Here is a 16,780-nt window from a genome sequence, read left to right as displayed (position 1 = left end):
ATATAAATTTATCATTGTCTTTTAATTACAACAAGAATATTGATTATTTTTAAATCTCTTGTGATTTATATTTTTTATTTAAACATCACTGGTGGCTTTCTTAGAAGCTTTTGCGTCCTTTTATAGGATGCACTCTTTTATGCTAATTAAAATAAATAAGTTAAATTTAAGTAATATTTTTTTAGCTCTCTATCTAATTAAAAATGTCAAAAATAAAGAAATAAAGATCAATTTTAATGCATTAGTAAAGTTGTTCTTAAATCAAATAAAACTTTACTCAAAGAGTAATGGTGGTGCCCTAAAAAATTACTTTTACTCAATTAATTCACAGTTTAAACCTTAAACAAATTCAAAGTTGTTTTTGTTTATTATTTTTATTTTATTTTCAAGTGTTATGTGCCAAACTTCACCAAATTAATTACAGAAATGGTTTTTAGACACTGACCATGAACACTTAAAAAGTGTTGAAACCCAGTGCCCAAATAGCATTTTGGAACTAATAAACCAGCAGTTCCCATAGGACCAGGTCACGAGGGCCTACCACTGTGAAGGAGTGCCTGTTGTTTCCACATCAAACGTGGCAGCTTAAGAAGAAGAATTCAACTCTGCTTCCAAACCCTACACCCATAAAATCCCACAAAAAAGAGTACAAATTAATGGGTCCACAAAATAATTAATCCATTGCTATAATATTCCTTTTTCCATTTCAAGACAATACAAGCAGTAACAGTTTAAACTGGGCTTTCCTTCCCAGATGCTCTTTTGGCAACACCTCAAGCAACTACTTGCAGCAGCTGTTATGAAGTTGCCATTGCCGGCTCTCGTTCCATAGATCTCCTTGTATGTGTGTGCGTGCGTGCGTGTATATGTATGTTAAAGAAGCACCGTGAAGTTGATCAAAATATAGCCTAAGTAATTGACATGGCTTTCACCCCACAAATCACCCTCTTTTTCCTGTTAATTAGCTTGTCCGCAGAGCTTGCAAAGGGAAGCGAAGCTCCATCTGAGGTTGGTTCGAGTCACAAGAGAGAGGTGCAGACTTACATTGTCCATGTCAAGAAGCTGGAGAGCCATGTTTCCAGCCACCGGGACGACGAGGTGAAGAGCTATCATCAGTCTTTTCTTCCAGCTGGAACTGCAGTAGCGGCTTCAGGCAGCAAGGAGGAGCGGTTGATTTATTCCTACCGGCATGTGATCAGTGGCTTTGCGGCGAGGCTGAGTGAGGAGGAGGTCGAGGCCATGAAACAGAAAGACGGGTTCCTTTCTGCCCGGCCAGAGAGGATGTACCGGCTGCAGACAACTCACAGCCCCACATTCCTAGGATTGCACCGAGGACTGGGGTTGTGGGAAGACTCGAATTTTGGGGAAGGGGTGATTGTTGGAGTACTAGATGGCGGAGTGTTTCCCAATCATCCTTCATTCGGCGATGAAGGGATGCCGCCGCCGCCTGCTAGATGGAAAGGGAAGTGCGAGTTCAACGCATCAGACTGCAACAAGAAGCTCATTGGAGCGAGGTCATTTGATCTCGCAGCCAGGGCAAAGGGATTGGGGGCTGAGCCACCGGTAGATGATGATGGCCATGGCACGCACACGGCGAGTACAGCTGCAGGGGCGTTTGTTCAGAATGCCAATGCACTTGGGAATGCCAACGGCACAGCAGGTGGGATAGCGCCCCGAGCTCACCTGGCGATTTATAAAGTGTGCTTCGGACCAGATTGTCCAGATGCTAATGTATTAGCGGGGCTGGACGCTGCTGTTAGTGATGGGGTTGATGTGCTCTCCATCTCACTGGTGGATGCTTCACAGCCTCTGTTTCAGGACAACATTGCGATAGGCTCGTTCGAAGCAATTCGACGTGGGATATTTGTAAGCTGTTCGGCTGGGAACTCTGGCCCTTTTGAAGGCACTCTATCAAACGAAGCACCATGGATTTTAACTGTGGGAGCAAGCACCATTGATAGAAGGATTGTCGCCACAGTGAAGCTAGGAAACGGGGAGGAATTCGATGGGGAGTCCTTGTTCCAGCCACACGACTTCCCCGAAAGATTACTGCCCCTGGTTTACTCTGGCTCCAATGGGAAACCGGACTCTGCCTTCTGCGGTGAGGGAGCCTTGAATGGCACTGACGTCAAAGGAAAGGTAGTATTGTGCGAGCGCGGTGGAGGGATAGCCAGGATATCTAAAGGAGTTGAAGTGAAAGACGCTGGTGGCGCCGCGATGATCCTGATCAACGGCGAATCTGATGGTTTCAGTACCTCAGCCGATGCTCATGTTCTTCCTGCAAGTCATGTGAGTTATGCAGCTGGCTTGAGAATCACATCGTATTTGAATTCAACAAGAACACCTGCGGCAACAGTTTTATTCAAAGGAACTGCAATTGGAGACTCGCTGGCTCCTGTCGTTGCTTCATTTTCGTCTAGAGGACCCAACTTGGCGAGCCCCGGGATTCTGAAACCCGATATTATTGGACCAGGAGTGAGCATTATAGCAGCCTGGAATTCCCCTCTTGACAGCAACGACAATACCCTTTCGAATTCCTTCTTCAATGTTATGAGTGGCACGTCGATGTCATGCCCCCATCTAAGCGGTGTTGCAGCTCTGCTCAAGAGCTCTCATCCTCACTGGTCTCCTGCAGCCATTAAATCAGCTTTAATGACTTCAGCCGATTTACTGAATCTTCAAGGCAAGCCAATTCTTGATCAAACACTCCATACAGCAAACGCATTCGCAACTGGCGCTGGCCATGTCAATCCATCAAAGGCTAACGATCCTGGGCTGGTTTACGACATCCAGCCGGATGACTATATACCTTACTTGTGTGGCCTCGGCTACACGGACCAGCAAGTCACCGTCATTGCCCACACACCAATCAACTGCACAGAAGTAACAACCATACCTCAAGGACAACTGAACTACCCTTCATTTTCTGTTTCATTGGGGCCGCCTCAAACGTTCACTAGGACTGTGACGAATGTTGGCGAGGCATATTCATCTTACTCTGCCAAGGTTGTAGCACCGCGTGGAGTCAATGTGATTGTCAAGCCTGATAAGCTTGTATTATCAAAGGTGAACCAGAAGGCGACCTATTCGGTTACCTTCAGCTCCAAAGGCGAGGGAACTGACAAGTATGCCCAAGGGTACCTCGAATGGACATCTTCCAAACACCTTGTTAGGAGTGTGATTGCTGTTAGCTTCGAGTGATGATGAAAGACACCTCTCTTTCATTATTCACTTGGTTTCTTTCTTTGATTCAAGTGCGTTTTTGTACTACGTATGCTGCCGCCTTCTTGTGCCATTTGTAATCGTACTTATGTATCCTGTGGAAACTTGATGCAATGCAGTCCATGTGGAAAATATTTATAATGATAGTAAATGAGATTAATCGTCTACCTTGCACTTGTAATAAGGAGTTAATTCTCTTAATAGCCTTCTCAAATTAGTAAAATTGAGTAGTAAATTATATACCTAAGAGTTATTTAATTTACCTGTGGGAAGGGGGGTTTGACCTTTATGTAGATAGTTTGAGGTGGGATACTTGGAAGGGAAATTTGCAAAAATAGGAAGGCTGGCAAAGAACTTTGCAAAAATAGGACTCTTAATTTTTTTTTACAAAATTAAGAATTTTGAAAGTTAAATGGACTAAAATGCCCCCAATTTAAATCAACCTACGATCCCCTTCGTCTTCTTCTTTTTCAATAGATCTTTTTTCTTCTCTCTCTATTACTCTATATATATAAGGTACATATATATATATATCCATCTATCATTTTTTTGTTCTTTTACCATTCTCTGTAATCTAAATATATGTGTATATATTGTTTATGATTCAAGAGATGTGGATCTCTCTCATTCTCTCTCCATTATTTATCATATATTATACATGTACTGTGTGTATTTGCGTTGATGGGAGAGGAAAAGAGACAAATGACAGCCATGTACAAGAAAATGAGAAAAACGATTGCAGTAGGGCCATGGCATCGTTGATTACGGTCGTGACTGATATATTCACTGCGACTGTTTTAATTTCTTATCGTGGTCATGACATATATCTTTAATAGATAAGTGTTAAAGATATATGTTAAGGATATCTGATATTTGTTAAAGATATCTGTTAAGGATATCGGTAACAGATACCGATATCTGATTTAAATCGGGGGCATTTTAGTCCATTTAACTCTCAAAAGTCCTAATTTTACAAAAAAAATTAAGAGTCCTATTTTTACAAAGTTCTTTGCCAGCAGTCCTATTTTTGCAAATTTTCCTACTTGGAAACAGAAGAAAAGTAAGAAACTTTTACCTAGCAAAAAAAATAAAAATAGAAAATGAAATAAAACATGTTTATCCATACAAATGTAGATAAAATAAATCACGCATATCATTTTGGGTTTAATTTAATTACATTCAGTATGTTATATTTTAAAAATGACAGTGACTTTCCTTGATTTACAAATCTTTTTATCATTTTTCTTCTCAGCTAACATCATGTAAATTAAATGTATAACTATGTTGGTTGACATAGTAAAACTACATATATTACCCTTACTATTTAATATTGTTGATCTTGGGAATCAGTCGACCGTGATTCGTTTATCCATACTGAAAAATTAAACACGATTTCAATGAAAAAGAAAAGAAGAGGGGTACACAAAAAAGTTTTTAAGTAGTTCGGTCTGAATAATGCATAGTCCACGACTGTTCCTCTAGTTATTTCGGCAGAGTAACAATATATTATTACTCGTATTCATACAATGGTTTTCGAATCCTATAGTATGAGGTGTTTACAATTGAGTTTCAATTCAAAACAAGAAGATAATATCACGTTGATAATGTTTTCCTCATCTGCTCTCCCTTAATTAGGAACAGGTTCTGCATTTGCAGGGATTCAATTTGCCTTAGATTATGAATGTTGACTTATTCTCTAATCATTTTCGATTAATTCGTCATCTCTTCGTGATGCGAGCTGAGTAGCTAGAAGGTGTGTCTCACAACTTAAGACATTTCGCGATCTAAACCTAATCGAAACGAGTTGCGACCTCGCCCTGATGTCCTTAACCTGGGACTTATTGGGCTTCGAAGCATTTGGGCTGATCTACTGGATCGTTTCTAGCTCATGTAGTATGGTTTAGAAAATACTTATAACAAATATCAACTGTTTTTTTAGCAATAAGGGTAAACATATAAATTCACAAAATTTAGTGACATAGTCTATAAATGTATTATTATCCTTTTTTTTTTTTTTAAGTGTCAAAATAACTATCATTTACTTATTTTCCTTTATCTTTCTGTTCCTTTTCCATTAGGGATAATTCAATTATGATAGAACTAATTTTTTGATTCAATGTCATAAATAGTATTTACAAAGAGAAAGGTAATTGACATTTGAGTTCATTATTGAATTAGAGAAAGAAAGAAGATAATTCGACCATGAATACATTTAGTTATGGGCAAATCTTATAAGTTTAACTATGATTTTTGATGAGATACAAAAAATTAATTTTTTAAAAAATAGAGATAAAATTATTACTTTATCCATTTTTCTTTAATTATAAAAAAATCACCATCATTTCCAAAATATGGAGAGTACCAATTATATTTAGATTAAATCACGGGTCCTCGGTGTAATTTAGTTATTCCGTATAATTTGTAGATTAATTTCATATTTCAAGAGGAGCCCTTCATTCTTCATTTTAAATGATCCACATTTTGGCGCCAAATAACCAAAATCAAACAGAGGCCAACCTCGTCAGACTTCGCCCGGAGAGGACACAACAATGGCCCCCTCAATCTTCATCGCCGTTCAATGTTGCCAATGCTCTACGATGCAGGCAATCTCTCTCTCTCTCTCTCCACACACACATGTATGCAAGTATTCAGTTGTTGATCTGGATGTGTTGTGTTTGCCGATTTGACAGGTGAAACAACAGAAGAAGAGCAGCAACAAGTGGAGCTGCGTGGTCTGCAACCAGAAGCAATCGCTCCGGAAGGTGTTTGCCCAGGGTTTCATGGCCAAGGACGTCCGCAAATTCGTCCAGAATTTTAACATGTCCCGCCAATGCCTTGAACAATCCGTAGATCAAACCCTAGTTTCCGTCCCTGAAGACGCCGCCAATCGCCCCTCTCCCGGCGATTACAAAAGGAAGAGGACTGACTGGAGCGAGTACATCGATCTGGAGGATAATTACGATGACCGAATCGCCGACGACCGAGGTAGACAGTGACATACTGTGCTGGATGTTTGAACTATTTTTTGATTACGGAGAGTTGTAAGTAAAATTTGATGCGCAGAGGATGTGCTCGAGCATAAGATTGTGACGGAGTCGCCCAAGGCATTGTTCAAACAGCCCAAGTTGAGCGCTTATTCAAGCGGTTTGGGCACTGAAGATGGTGACAAGGGATTCAAGCCTGTCTTCTCAAAGAGAAATTCCAATAGGCCTGTGGTTTCTTTAGGTAATTGTTGCTCTTGGATTTCATTATTTCTATTTCTTTTGCAATGCATGCGATTTGCAAATCTGTTCTTCGTTTTTAATTGTATAGACAGATATGTAAAGGATGAAAACGAAATAAATAAAAATAAGACTCCTGTTGTTTAAAATTGAGTGAATATGTGAGACATATAGTTTATGATAAGGTATACGTGTTATGGGTGAGGAGAAAGATGCTTTCTGAAGAAGAAAAATTAATTGGGGATGGAATATCAAGTAAAAAAAGCCAAAGTGCAAGACTATTGTGATCTGTAGTAATAATTTGTACTAAGACAATGCCTCATTGACCGCGGTGGCAGTTGTAAGACTATAACCACAGGAGAAAGCAACCCTGCGGTGTGTTTGGGAAGGCTTTTCGATGCTAAGTCAGAGTTAGATGCGGGGAGAACGGAAGCATGTAATTGATAGCATGGACAGTATAATGTGCAGGGAATACGAATGTAGAGTAAGATGACAGTAAATACTGAGAGCATAAGTAAGAGCACAAGAAAAATATCATTTGTATTTGAGGTAAATGTCTTTTATACCTAAAGAAGTATGTTCATAATATAATTATAAAAGTTTGCGCAGCAGAGAGTTTTTGGTAGAGAAGCCTCTATCTTGGATAGACATTTCCATTTATTATCCTACTTTTTGGGTTGGGGGATGGCGGTGAGAGTATAATTAACTTATTTTGAGTAATTTATTTTCGAGATAGATGATCCCTTTTGGTAACTGATTTAATATTACTTATATTTTGAGGAGAATCTACAAGTGGTGGTGCCAAATAACCACCCTGGCAACTTATTTATCTAGATTGACATGTGTATGCACTTACGTGTCAATGGCCCAACTTAACACTTATTCTTTCATCTTCATTAAATAATTTTAGAAAATATTCTTACAATTTCTCTTTGATCGCCACTTCTAATTTTTGTTGTTTATATATTTCACTTGGCTCAAATCTTTTATTTTTCTCATGTCAAGCCCGTGGTAAAAAATTGTAGTAAGTTCTTGACTTTGTTTCACTAACTAACTGCCTTGTTATTTTTGCCAAAATATACCTCTTTAGGCTTTATTTGTTATGGCATGTATGTGAAGTCTTGTAGAAAAATTGAAAGAAGCAGAAAACTTAAAAAAGTAAATAAAAGAAAAATAAATCACGAAAATGACAAAGAAATAGAAGTTCAAACATATGTTAATATAGTGGCAAGCAACTTTTTTATCTTTTAAATTTCTTAAAAGGCATTTCAATATTTGAAGGCATTAGAACCATATTAAATCATATATCAGGCAGGGCTAAATTATAATGGTTCGTTACAGCTTGAGATGTAAACAATGTAATTATAACCAAAAACGGATCATCTAAAAAGAATGTTTATATTGCTTGTTACTAGTGCACAGCCTTAATATGACATTTGGTATGAGCTTTTACAAATTCCTTTGGTGAAAAACTAGTAAAGTAGCATAAAAATGTGCCTGTAAATTTGTTTACAAAATATACGATGTTGAAATAATTTGCTCACCATAAGGAACATCCTCCCCTCATATTATCTTAATTAATTTGTTGCAGACAGGAAACCAAGAAACTGTCAGCCAACAGTTAATGGGACTCTCAAGTGGAGTGATTATAAAGCACAAAATGAAGACCTTAACTGTGTAGACAAAGAACGAAGAAATTCTCCACCTAGCGTCAATGGGACTCTAAAATGGAGAATTCACATGACACAAGAAGACAGGGATAGCAGGATGAAGCCAATGCTATGTCAGTCATCATCAGCCAAAGTAACATCAGAATGGTGTGGCTGTATAACTGCAGATAATAGTCAAGGCCGTGCAGATTATTATCAGCCAGGAACAATAAAAGGAGCTTCAAAATGGGACAGCTACATTACAAAGGATGATGATGAATGGGAGCTGGAAGGGAGGAGAGGATTTGCAGATCACAGAGGCCTAGGTGATGGTGAATTTGAAGCCATGCCCTATGATGAACGGGTAGAAGACGACATCCACCCTGATTTCCTGTGAGCCATATCTCATGCTTGTGGCCTGGTGTTCTGCCCTGTCCTTCCAAATTATGTGCATTTGATTAGAAACCAAGTCGCTGTTTGGGACACATGGAAAATATGCATAATCATCACATAGTCTTCTTGTATATGTGTAGACACCATGGACCTCATCGAAACATGTTAGTTAAAGGATCTAAACATGATAGTTAAAGGTGATTTATGAGTTCATTGGTCAATCAAGAAATCCTATATTTCAATATAACTTATAATCAATTTCAAAAATCTTTTCTTATTTGCACTCACGTGGTAGTGATTTTGTGTCGGCTCTAATAAGAGGCGGATCCAGTTCACAGGCAAGGTGGGTTGGAGCCTAATTAATTTTTTTTTTTAAAAAAGCGAAATAACTTTTTGACCAAAAAAAAATGATGAATTTTTTGCCCAAGTCCAAGCCAACCACCCTAAGCCCAAACCCAAATCCAAAGCTAAACCCAAACCTAAACCTAATCTCTAATTCTCAATTTCAGATTTCGCAATTCAACATCCAAGAGTTTGAATTCACCACTATTTAATTTGCCTAATGTTTACTCTTTCAATTTCTACAACAACAACAACCAAAACAAAATAGGTTTTTTTATAGATGAAATTCATCAAAACAGTACTTTGCAATAAAACGGAGAATGATTTTCTAACAAATACCATGATTATCTATATTGAGAGGGAGATTGCTCTTGGTATTGATATAGATTTACTTATTGACAAGTTTGATCGTTTGGAGAATTACAAGGTGCAGCTTAAGTAATTTTATAAGATATTTGTATTGCATGTTTTTTTTGTTATTTTTTACTTTCTCTTTTTAGGTTAATGAATTATGTTAAATATTCATAGCATATAAAACTTGTTGAACTCTCATTTTTGTCTTTTTATTTTTCTCTTATTGGTGAAACTCACAGTAGAAAAAAAAATTGAAGCTCTTTAAGGTAATAAATTCTAGATCCGCCTCTACCTCTAATATTACTTGTAATACCACATGTCTTTACCCAAAAGTGTTAATTGAAGGTAATTTATAGAACTAAATAGTATTCTTTAAGATATCCCTAATAGGCTACTATGGTAGAATTGTATTGTTACAATATGCCTCGTGTTTTGCAGAATAGTTTTCTACTCGTCCAGTAACCATCGCAACCTTGGACCAGAATCAGCAGATGGCATCAGCAGTGACAGGCACAAGGACTCAAGGTCCTTTTTCGGAAGTCTAGACAGGTTTGAGTCCTCTATCCTCCCTCCCCTTTGTGTCTCCATTCCCCAAGAAGGAATAAAATGTTGCCATGTTTATTTTTAACTATTATACCCTTATGTATTTGGTAAAATAAAATTTGATGATAATAAATTTATTTGAATAACATATCTAATCCATTCACGATGGTACGAGGTCTTTATTGCAATTATGAATTACTGCAGAAGATTTCGATCCAATAGGAAGTTCCCCAATTCTCGCTTTTCTACGTCCATTTTTCGCTTCAAATTATGAGGGAATGTTTTACCTTGACAAATTATATACTTAGTTTGATTCTTTTAATTTCATGAAGGGATTATTACAACAACCCCAATCTTAATCCTACTAAGCGAAACTAGTTATTTGAATTCGAACTTTACAATTGTTTTTCTTCATGGCATTGTTACCAATAGAGGGAGAGAATAGAACTTTTTATGAGAGAAATTAATAGAAGAACTGTTATCACCTTTCAGGAATTCACATACAATTCCTAGAATGGTTCCTTCATTTCCTTTTAACTTCTTTATTTTAAAAAGACAAATGGCATTCACCCCATCCTAAACCTAAAAAATTTGAAAGGTCCTGCAATCAATCAAACCGAAGAAAAAAAATGATGCATGAGGAGAGAATAGGACAAACTGAATTTCTAGGTTTAGGGTTAGAGAATTGGAGGTTAAGTTTTGCGTTTCTTTTTACTTTTAATTTTCAAGGGATATTGAAGATTAGGCCACTGGAGCCAAACAGAAGAAAAAGTGGGGAGAAGAAGGACAGGTAGATTTTTTAAGTATGTGTAATCACGAAATTATTCTTTTGCCATGCATGTTTCCCAAAATTTATTTGAGAAATAATACAAGCCCATATTGAAGATAAATTTGAAAAGTTAAGAGCTTGACAGACCTTCAACTTTAGGAATCACCACTCTCCTTTGCTTAATACAAATACTCAATCTATATTGTATGTTCATCAATGCACGCATATGTTTATATCTATGAAAACAACAACAACAACAACACCAACAACAACAAAAAAAGCATGAGTTTGCTTGAGTGCATATAGTTGCTGCTTCCGCCTTCACAAACATCTGAATTTCAGAATGGACATTCGAATAGAAAATGAAAGCTCCTGGGGCATTGGCATACACTCACCAACTCCAGTTTTTCATGAAGTCCTTAGTTCTCTTCTTCATGCGAGTGAAAACAATAGCCACACAAGCAAGAATCCAAGGAGGAATTCTCCCACCGGATATATTTAATTTTCGCATCCAATCTGGGTATTCCTTTGTAACCAATGCTATCATACAGGTTATAAATGCAACCCCTAGCAAGATCTTGGTAATAGGTTTGAGTAGAGAATCCTGAACTCAAAAATGGTAAATAGGATGAGAAATTAACTCAAGGAATGTAGAGTACTTTGAACATTCTTAAAAAGTCTCAAAAAGTTTGTGGATAGAAGAGAAAGGTATAATGGAATGTATTTAGTCTTAAAGAGATGTTAGATCCTATATGGACAATTTGACATAATGTGTTATGGGGCAATGCAGATATTTAAGAAACAAGCAAATGTGAGCTGTGAAGTAGTGGACCAGTGGTCGTGAAGAAGTTAGGAAGCCCTAGTTAAGTGGGAATCAGTTTCGATAAGCTTTAAGGCTTATTTGCAGCGTTAAAGTATGTATATCAGCAATGATAGTTAGGCTGTTCAAAACCCAAACCAACCTGAGCAACCCAATCCAATTTGTTGGGTTGGTTTGGTTTTTATTTTAATTTGGGTTGGGTTGATACTAATAAAATTTTTAACCCAAACCAACCCAACCCATACATTTATTAAAACTAATATTTATAATATATTAATTATTTAATAGAAGTTGAACTGTTCGTTTTTTTTTAAAAATATATTATGAACTTTATATTGAACTTTTTTCCCCACTTAATTATGCATAATATAGTTATTTCATAAAATTAAATTATAGGCAATCTTTTTTTTCACTTCAACACAACTTGATAATTATATTATAAGCAATAATTAAAAAGGGCTTTACAAAATGGCCAACCGAGAAACCAACCCAACCCAACCCAGTTTTTTATGATTTGGGTTAGTTGGGTTGTAAGTCTTTGCTTTGGATTGGTTTGGGTTAAGACTCATAAAAGAATTATTGGGTTGGGTTTGGGTTTGGGTTGAACCTCAACCCAAACCAACCCAGGCCATGCACACTCTAACTTAGAATGCATGTGAATCAACAGATGAAGCAGCAGCTGCAGTTGCAGATGCGCTTGAATGCAAAAGTTTTCACAGCACACATGGCATGACTCCAGGTAAATAAAAAGGACAAAAAATGGGACAATGAAAAGCTTCTTTTTACCCTGCACCAAAAAATAAATAAATAAAACTCAGACAAGTTAAACATTTAAATAAATAATAAATTATGCAACTACAGGTTGGCTAACATGCAGGTTTGGTGCATTAGCATGTCCAAATGTGCCGCATTAAGAAATTTTATAGTCATACTCCCAACTATTTATAAGATATTTACAGCCATACTTCCAACTATTTTAGAAGATATGGCCATGGATAGAGATAATTGGAGAGGTAGAATTCATGTGGCCAACCTACCTAGTAGTATTAAGGTTTGTGATGTTGCATCTTATCTATTGTAGATTATTAAGTTCAACATAAAATAACTCGTTGACATAATTTGACAGAAGACACCAGCATGTTGTCAAGCCCAACACATTTTCCTGTTATGCAGCTTATGCTACAAGAGAAAGGGGGAAATCATGAGAGGATGGTAAAAGATTCTAGATTCTCTAATTCTTTGGTGGCTTTTCTAGAAGGTTCTAGAGATTTTAGATTAGTCTACATCTTGTACATATCTAGAATCTCCACATGAATATGTTAGGCATTTTGGTAGAATATTCCAGATTATAGTCATTGATTAGATTCAATCTCCACAGTTGCCTCATATGGTCAAACCATCTAAGAAATCCAAGAAAGAATTGTACTCTCTCTCTGGTAATACAAAGTCTCCTATTCACTCAAAATTTTTAAATTTTCTAGTCTAGTGTGCCTATCTTAGGAGGTTGAGGGCAGACTTAACATGCACTAATGGGGTGATAAAGGCCAAGTTTGGGCACAATTGATTTTGAAAGGCCAAGGCCATGATAAATTTGTATTAGAGCAAGTTTGTGAAGGGCACGAACAAGGCACAATGTCAAATGTGACAGCAGAAGCACACCATGAGGAGAACATAAGTACCCCCTCAAGGAGGAAGGAAGTCTTGCAGCATCGGTAAGCCAAGGGGAAAAGAGATAATGTCTGTAGAGTGAAGGATGCCCACCATGGCAAATGCTTTGAGGCACTTGAGGCAATGCATGGAGAAGGTCAAGTATGATGTGGATACCTTATGAATCTCACACAGTGGAGCAGCTTGACCATTCAAGAGAGACCTTGAGTCTACCATCAACGGCAAGGAAGGGAGCGCTGACCACATAAAAATCTTAGAATGCAAGGTTGCAAATGCCAGCAATGGAAATGCCAAACAACCCAGCTTAACAGTCTTAAGGCATTTCTTAGGGAAACTCAAGAATAGGAGCCATGCATTGTGAGCACTAGCTGGATGTGGGTGATCACAAGAGCTAATTTCCTCAAACCAAAGGAGTTTGAGTGCATTAGGGATGCCAAAGAAATAGAACTTCTTATGGAAAATGAATCATAATTGTCAGTACTGTACTGGACAAACTATAGAATTTGCCACTGGAGCAGTATGATATCAATACCTACAGTTTTGATATACCGATACATAAAAATCAATACTGTAAAAATTATCTATCAGTATAATAATTTTTATATAAAAACATGTACAAATGAAAAAAAAAATTCTACACACAGAAGGTGGTTTGGAGCAAAAGAAAAGGGGAATCCACCAAAAAGCCTCCCTTCTATAAAGCCTTCTTAGTAGAGAGAAGGCTGTAGGGTAATATGGTTCTCTAGATGGAGAACCATAGTGCTGGTTCTCTTGCATAGAGAATGAGATGGAATATATATATATACATATAAACTTACCAAGAGGCAATAGAGAGTGAGATTATGGATCAGAGAATGGTAGAGAGGCTGTAAGAAAGTGAGCAATAGAATGACAGATGAATTATGGATCTGTGGAGTTGTGTTGGATTGGCAATAATATCGGCTAGCACCTTTGATACAAGGTTGAACAAAAACCTTAGTTGGTGAACTGGAAGACATTTGGTACAATACATGCTAATTGGTATCAACCAATACTGTACTGGATTAATAACTTTGGAAGTACAGGTGGAACAATACTTCAAAGGCTTAGGCATGGAGGATGAGTTTCTTTCTATTTTCTTACTGACAATGCCACTCTATGGTGGCGAGGGAAGTATGCAGACATGGAATGAGTCCTTTGCACCATGAGAGGGAGTTGAAGAGGCAGTTATTCCCATCCCCCACCCTCCACACCACCCCCCAAAAAGAGGGGGGGGGGGGGGGGGGTGATTCTATGAGGTAAGGAAGAAGTTGTAAGAACATAAGCATAAGATCACAAATTGATGATTGTGAAAAAGTTCACAGCATTCACGCTACAGATCCCGAACTTAGCCCCTAATAATCTCCTTTTTTTTTTTTTTTTTAAATTTCTTTTGCAATGGACTCCAAACTGAGGCTAAACTAGAGGCTCCAAGACATGGGGTCAAAGACATGGATGAAGCTATTGTCATGGTTGAATCCATTGTAGAGTACCAACTAGACAAGCCTCACCCCAAGACCAAGCACTTTTTAAAGAACCATCCAGTTAAAGGTGGGGGAGATAGGATGAGAGTGCCCGCAATTATGAAAATGAATCCCATCATGAAGGCAAGTTCAAGAAAAGGGCCTTGGGAGAAGAGGAAAGCCTTTTGTGCCTAACAATTGATGCACTGTATGCAAAGGACCACACCAGATGAGAAAGTGTTTGAAGCATGGCTCATTGATAGCCTTGGTGAAGGGCAAGAGACCCATGGGACTCATGAACAGAGGATGGAGCATAGGGGCTTCCTGTTATTAAATGCTTCGAAATACTAGGCTCATGTCTCAAGCAGCAAATGACAAGGGGTTCGTGTACATTGAGACATCAATGAATGGGAAGACCATTCAAGCCATGCCCAATACTAGAGTCAGCTAGAATTTTATCACTATGGATAAAGCCAAGATAGTTGACTTGGAAGTGATAATGAACGGAAGGGGTTGGCTAAAAACCACTAACACTAATGCCAAGTCACTCGTAAGGACAACTCGCAAGGTAGAGATATGACTTCTCACATGGATGGGAACATGAGATTGCTCAGTGGCACCCATGGATGACTTTAAAACATTGTTGGACATGGAGTTCTTTGGACGCTAGACGCAGTACCAATGCCTTAAAATTCATGAGATTTCTCGAAATTTCATTTCCTTTTTCCTTCAAAATTTCTCCAACAACTAAACAAAGAAAGAAATACCCTCTCTTTCACTCTCTAACTCCGAATGTTGGATTGTCAGTTGGTTACTAACGAGTAACGATGCTCCCCGTGCATTTCAATCTCAAAATTCATAATTCAGGAAGACAAATTGCCACTCATAAACAAACTTGTTCCTAAATCCTAATTGTTCTTCCATCGCTTAAAAATCCTACCTAAATTTCAATTAATATGCAAAATCACAACAAATCCAAACTTCTAAACACATTTGATACGTAACTAAATACGTTCATACGCATACCTTGGGCTCGCCATCGATGCAAATTACGCCTCCGTCTTTGTAAGGGAGCAAAGATCGGCCATTTCTCGGGTTGAACCGGATCGGGGCACCGCGCCCTGACTCGGGTTTGAAGGCGAAGACCGATTTGAATCCGTACTTGTCGAGGATGTCTCGGACTTCCAGCTGGTCCTGGCCCCACCCGCCCAGCGCCGACTTGAAGACGTCGATCGGACCTTTACCGAGCCGATAGAGGTGGACCTCGACCTCCGGGACCTTGGTCTGCGCCTGCTTCGCCGTCGACGGCTTCGGTAGCAGCGGCGCTGACTCTTCGCCGGCGACGGCGTAGCCGCCCTCGCCGGTGGCTGATTCTTCGATCTCTCCGTCTGTCCGGGTCTCTGACTCTCTCATGGTACGGCACTCGGTGTTTCGTTGCTAGGTTGGGCTTTCCATGTATATAATTTTTTTTTTCAAAAATGTTTTTATTTTACATTAAGTTTGTATTTTTTATGCATTTAAAAATTAGTAATAATATAATTAAAAATAAAGTAATATTTTTTAATAAAATTATAATTATTTTAAACACTCCCCTTTACATGCCTCCACACTCTACGCCGTGGCTATCGTCAGTGAGTGCGATTTTGTTCACCCTTTTAATGGGAGTGACCATCACCCTCACTATTTTTGTGAGAGTGAAAAATAATGAAACGACAATAAAAAATTATTTTATGACGTTTCGTTATTTTTCATTCTTACAAAAATAATGAGGGTGATAATCACTCCGTTAAAGGTACGAACAAAATCACTCTCTTGTCGGCCACCAACACCCTCTTGATCAAAGTTTAATTTTATTATTTTAAATAATTTTTTATATTAAACAATTAAACAATCGCTTCATGTGTTGCCATTGATAGCGTTTTATCAGAGATAATAAAATATTATTTCTTACAAGAATTGATGCCGCAACGCTCAATGACAGTGCGGCGTGATTGGGCAAGAATTAAATTTTTAAAGTAAACAAAAATAAATTTAATGAGTAAGAAATTTTTTGGTATTATATAAATTTAAAAAAAAAAATACGTATATTGATTCATTAGTATCATCACAACTTATATTTGATCGTAATTAGACATATTTGTGTCATAGATATTTTATGAACTATACAATATATCATAAGTGATAAAAATATCCTTTACGTTTCATTATTTCTTCTCTTGCTGTCTTATTTTTTGAATGAAAGATATTTTAATAACGCGTATTACTGTTTCACATCGTCTCGATTCATCACCTTAGATTATGAGTATTTTATATATTTT

General features: G+C 37.7%; 3 protein-coding genes across 3 annotated transcripts; 2 read left to right on the top strand and 1 right to left on the bottom strand.

Moving 5' to 3' along the window:
- The first annotated feature begins 921 nt into the window (after positions 1-921).
- LOC127807715 (subtilisin-like protease 4) lies at positions 922-3,201 on the top strand. The gene has a single exon (XM_052345754.1). The coding sequence runs from the start codon at positions 922-924 to the stop codon at positions 3,199-3,201; it is 2,280 nt and encodes a 759-aa protein (XP_052201714.1).
- Positions 3,202-5,705: 2,504 nt separating this feature from the next.
- LOC127808341 (uncharacterized) lies at positions 5,706-8,686 on the top strand. Its single transcript, XM_052346849.1, has 4 exons — positions 5,706-5,825; positions 5,913-6,207; positions 6,286-6,447; positions 8,035-8,686. The coding sequence occupies exons 1-4, from the start codon at positions 5,772-5,774 to the stop codon at positions 8,487-8,489; spliced, it is 966 nt and encodes a 321-aa protein (XP_052202809.1). The 5' UTR covers positions 5,706-5,771; the 3' UTR covers positions 8,490-8,686.
- A 1,961-nt stretch (positions 8,687-10,647) lies between these two features.
- Positions 10,648-15,912, bottom strand: LOC127808762 (uncharacterized). The gene is made up of 2 exons (XM_052347362.1): positions 15,489-15,912; positions 10,648-11,097 (listed from the first exon to the last, which is right to left on the bottom strand). Exons 1-2 carry the CDS (start codon positions 15,873-15,875, stop codon positions 10,885-10,887), a joined length of 600 nt encoding a protein of 199 aa, XP_052203322.1. The 5' UTR covers positions 15,876-15,912; the 3' UTR covers positions 10,648-10,884.
- Between the last annotated feature and the right edge of the window lie 868 nt (positions 15,913-16,780).

This window comes from Diospyros lotus, chromosome 8 (genome assembly GCF_014633365.1).
Source record: "Diospyros lotus cultivar Yz01 chromosome 8, ASM1463336v1, whole genome shotgun sequence".
Classification (NCBI taxonomy): domain Eukaryota; kingdom Viridiplantae; phylum Streptophyta; class Magnoliopsida; order Ericales; family Ebenaceae; genus Diospyros; species Diospyros lotus.
This window is presented reverse-complemented; position numbering and strand designations above follow the sequence as displayed.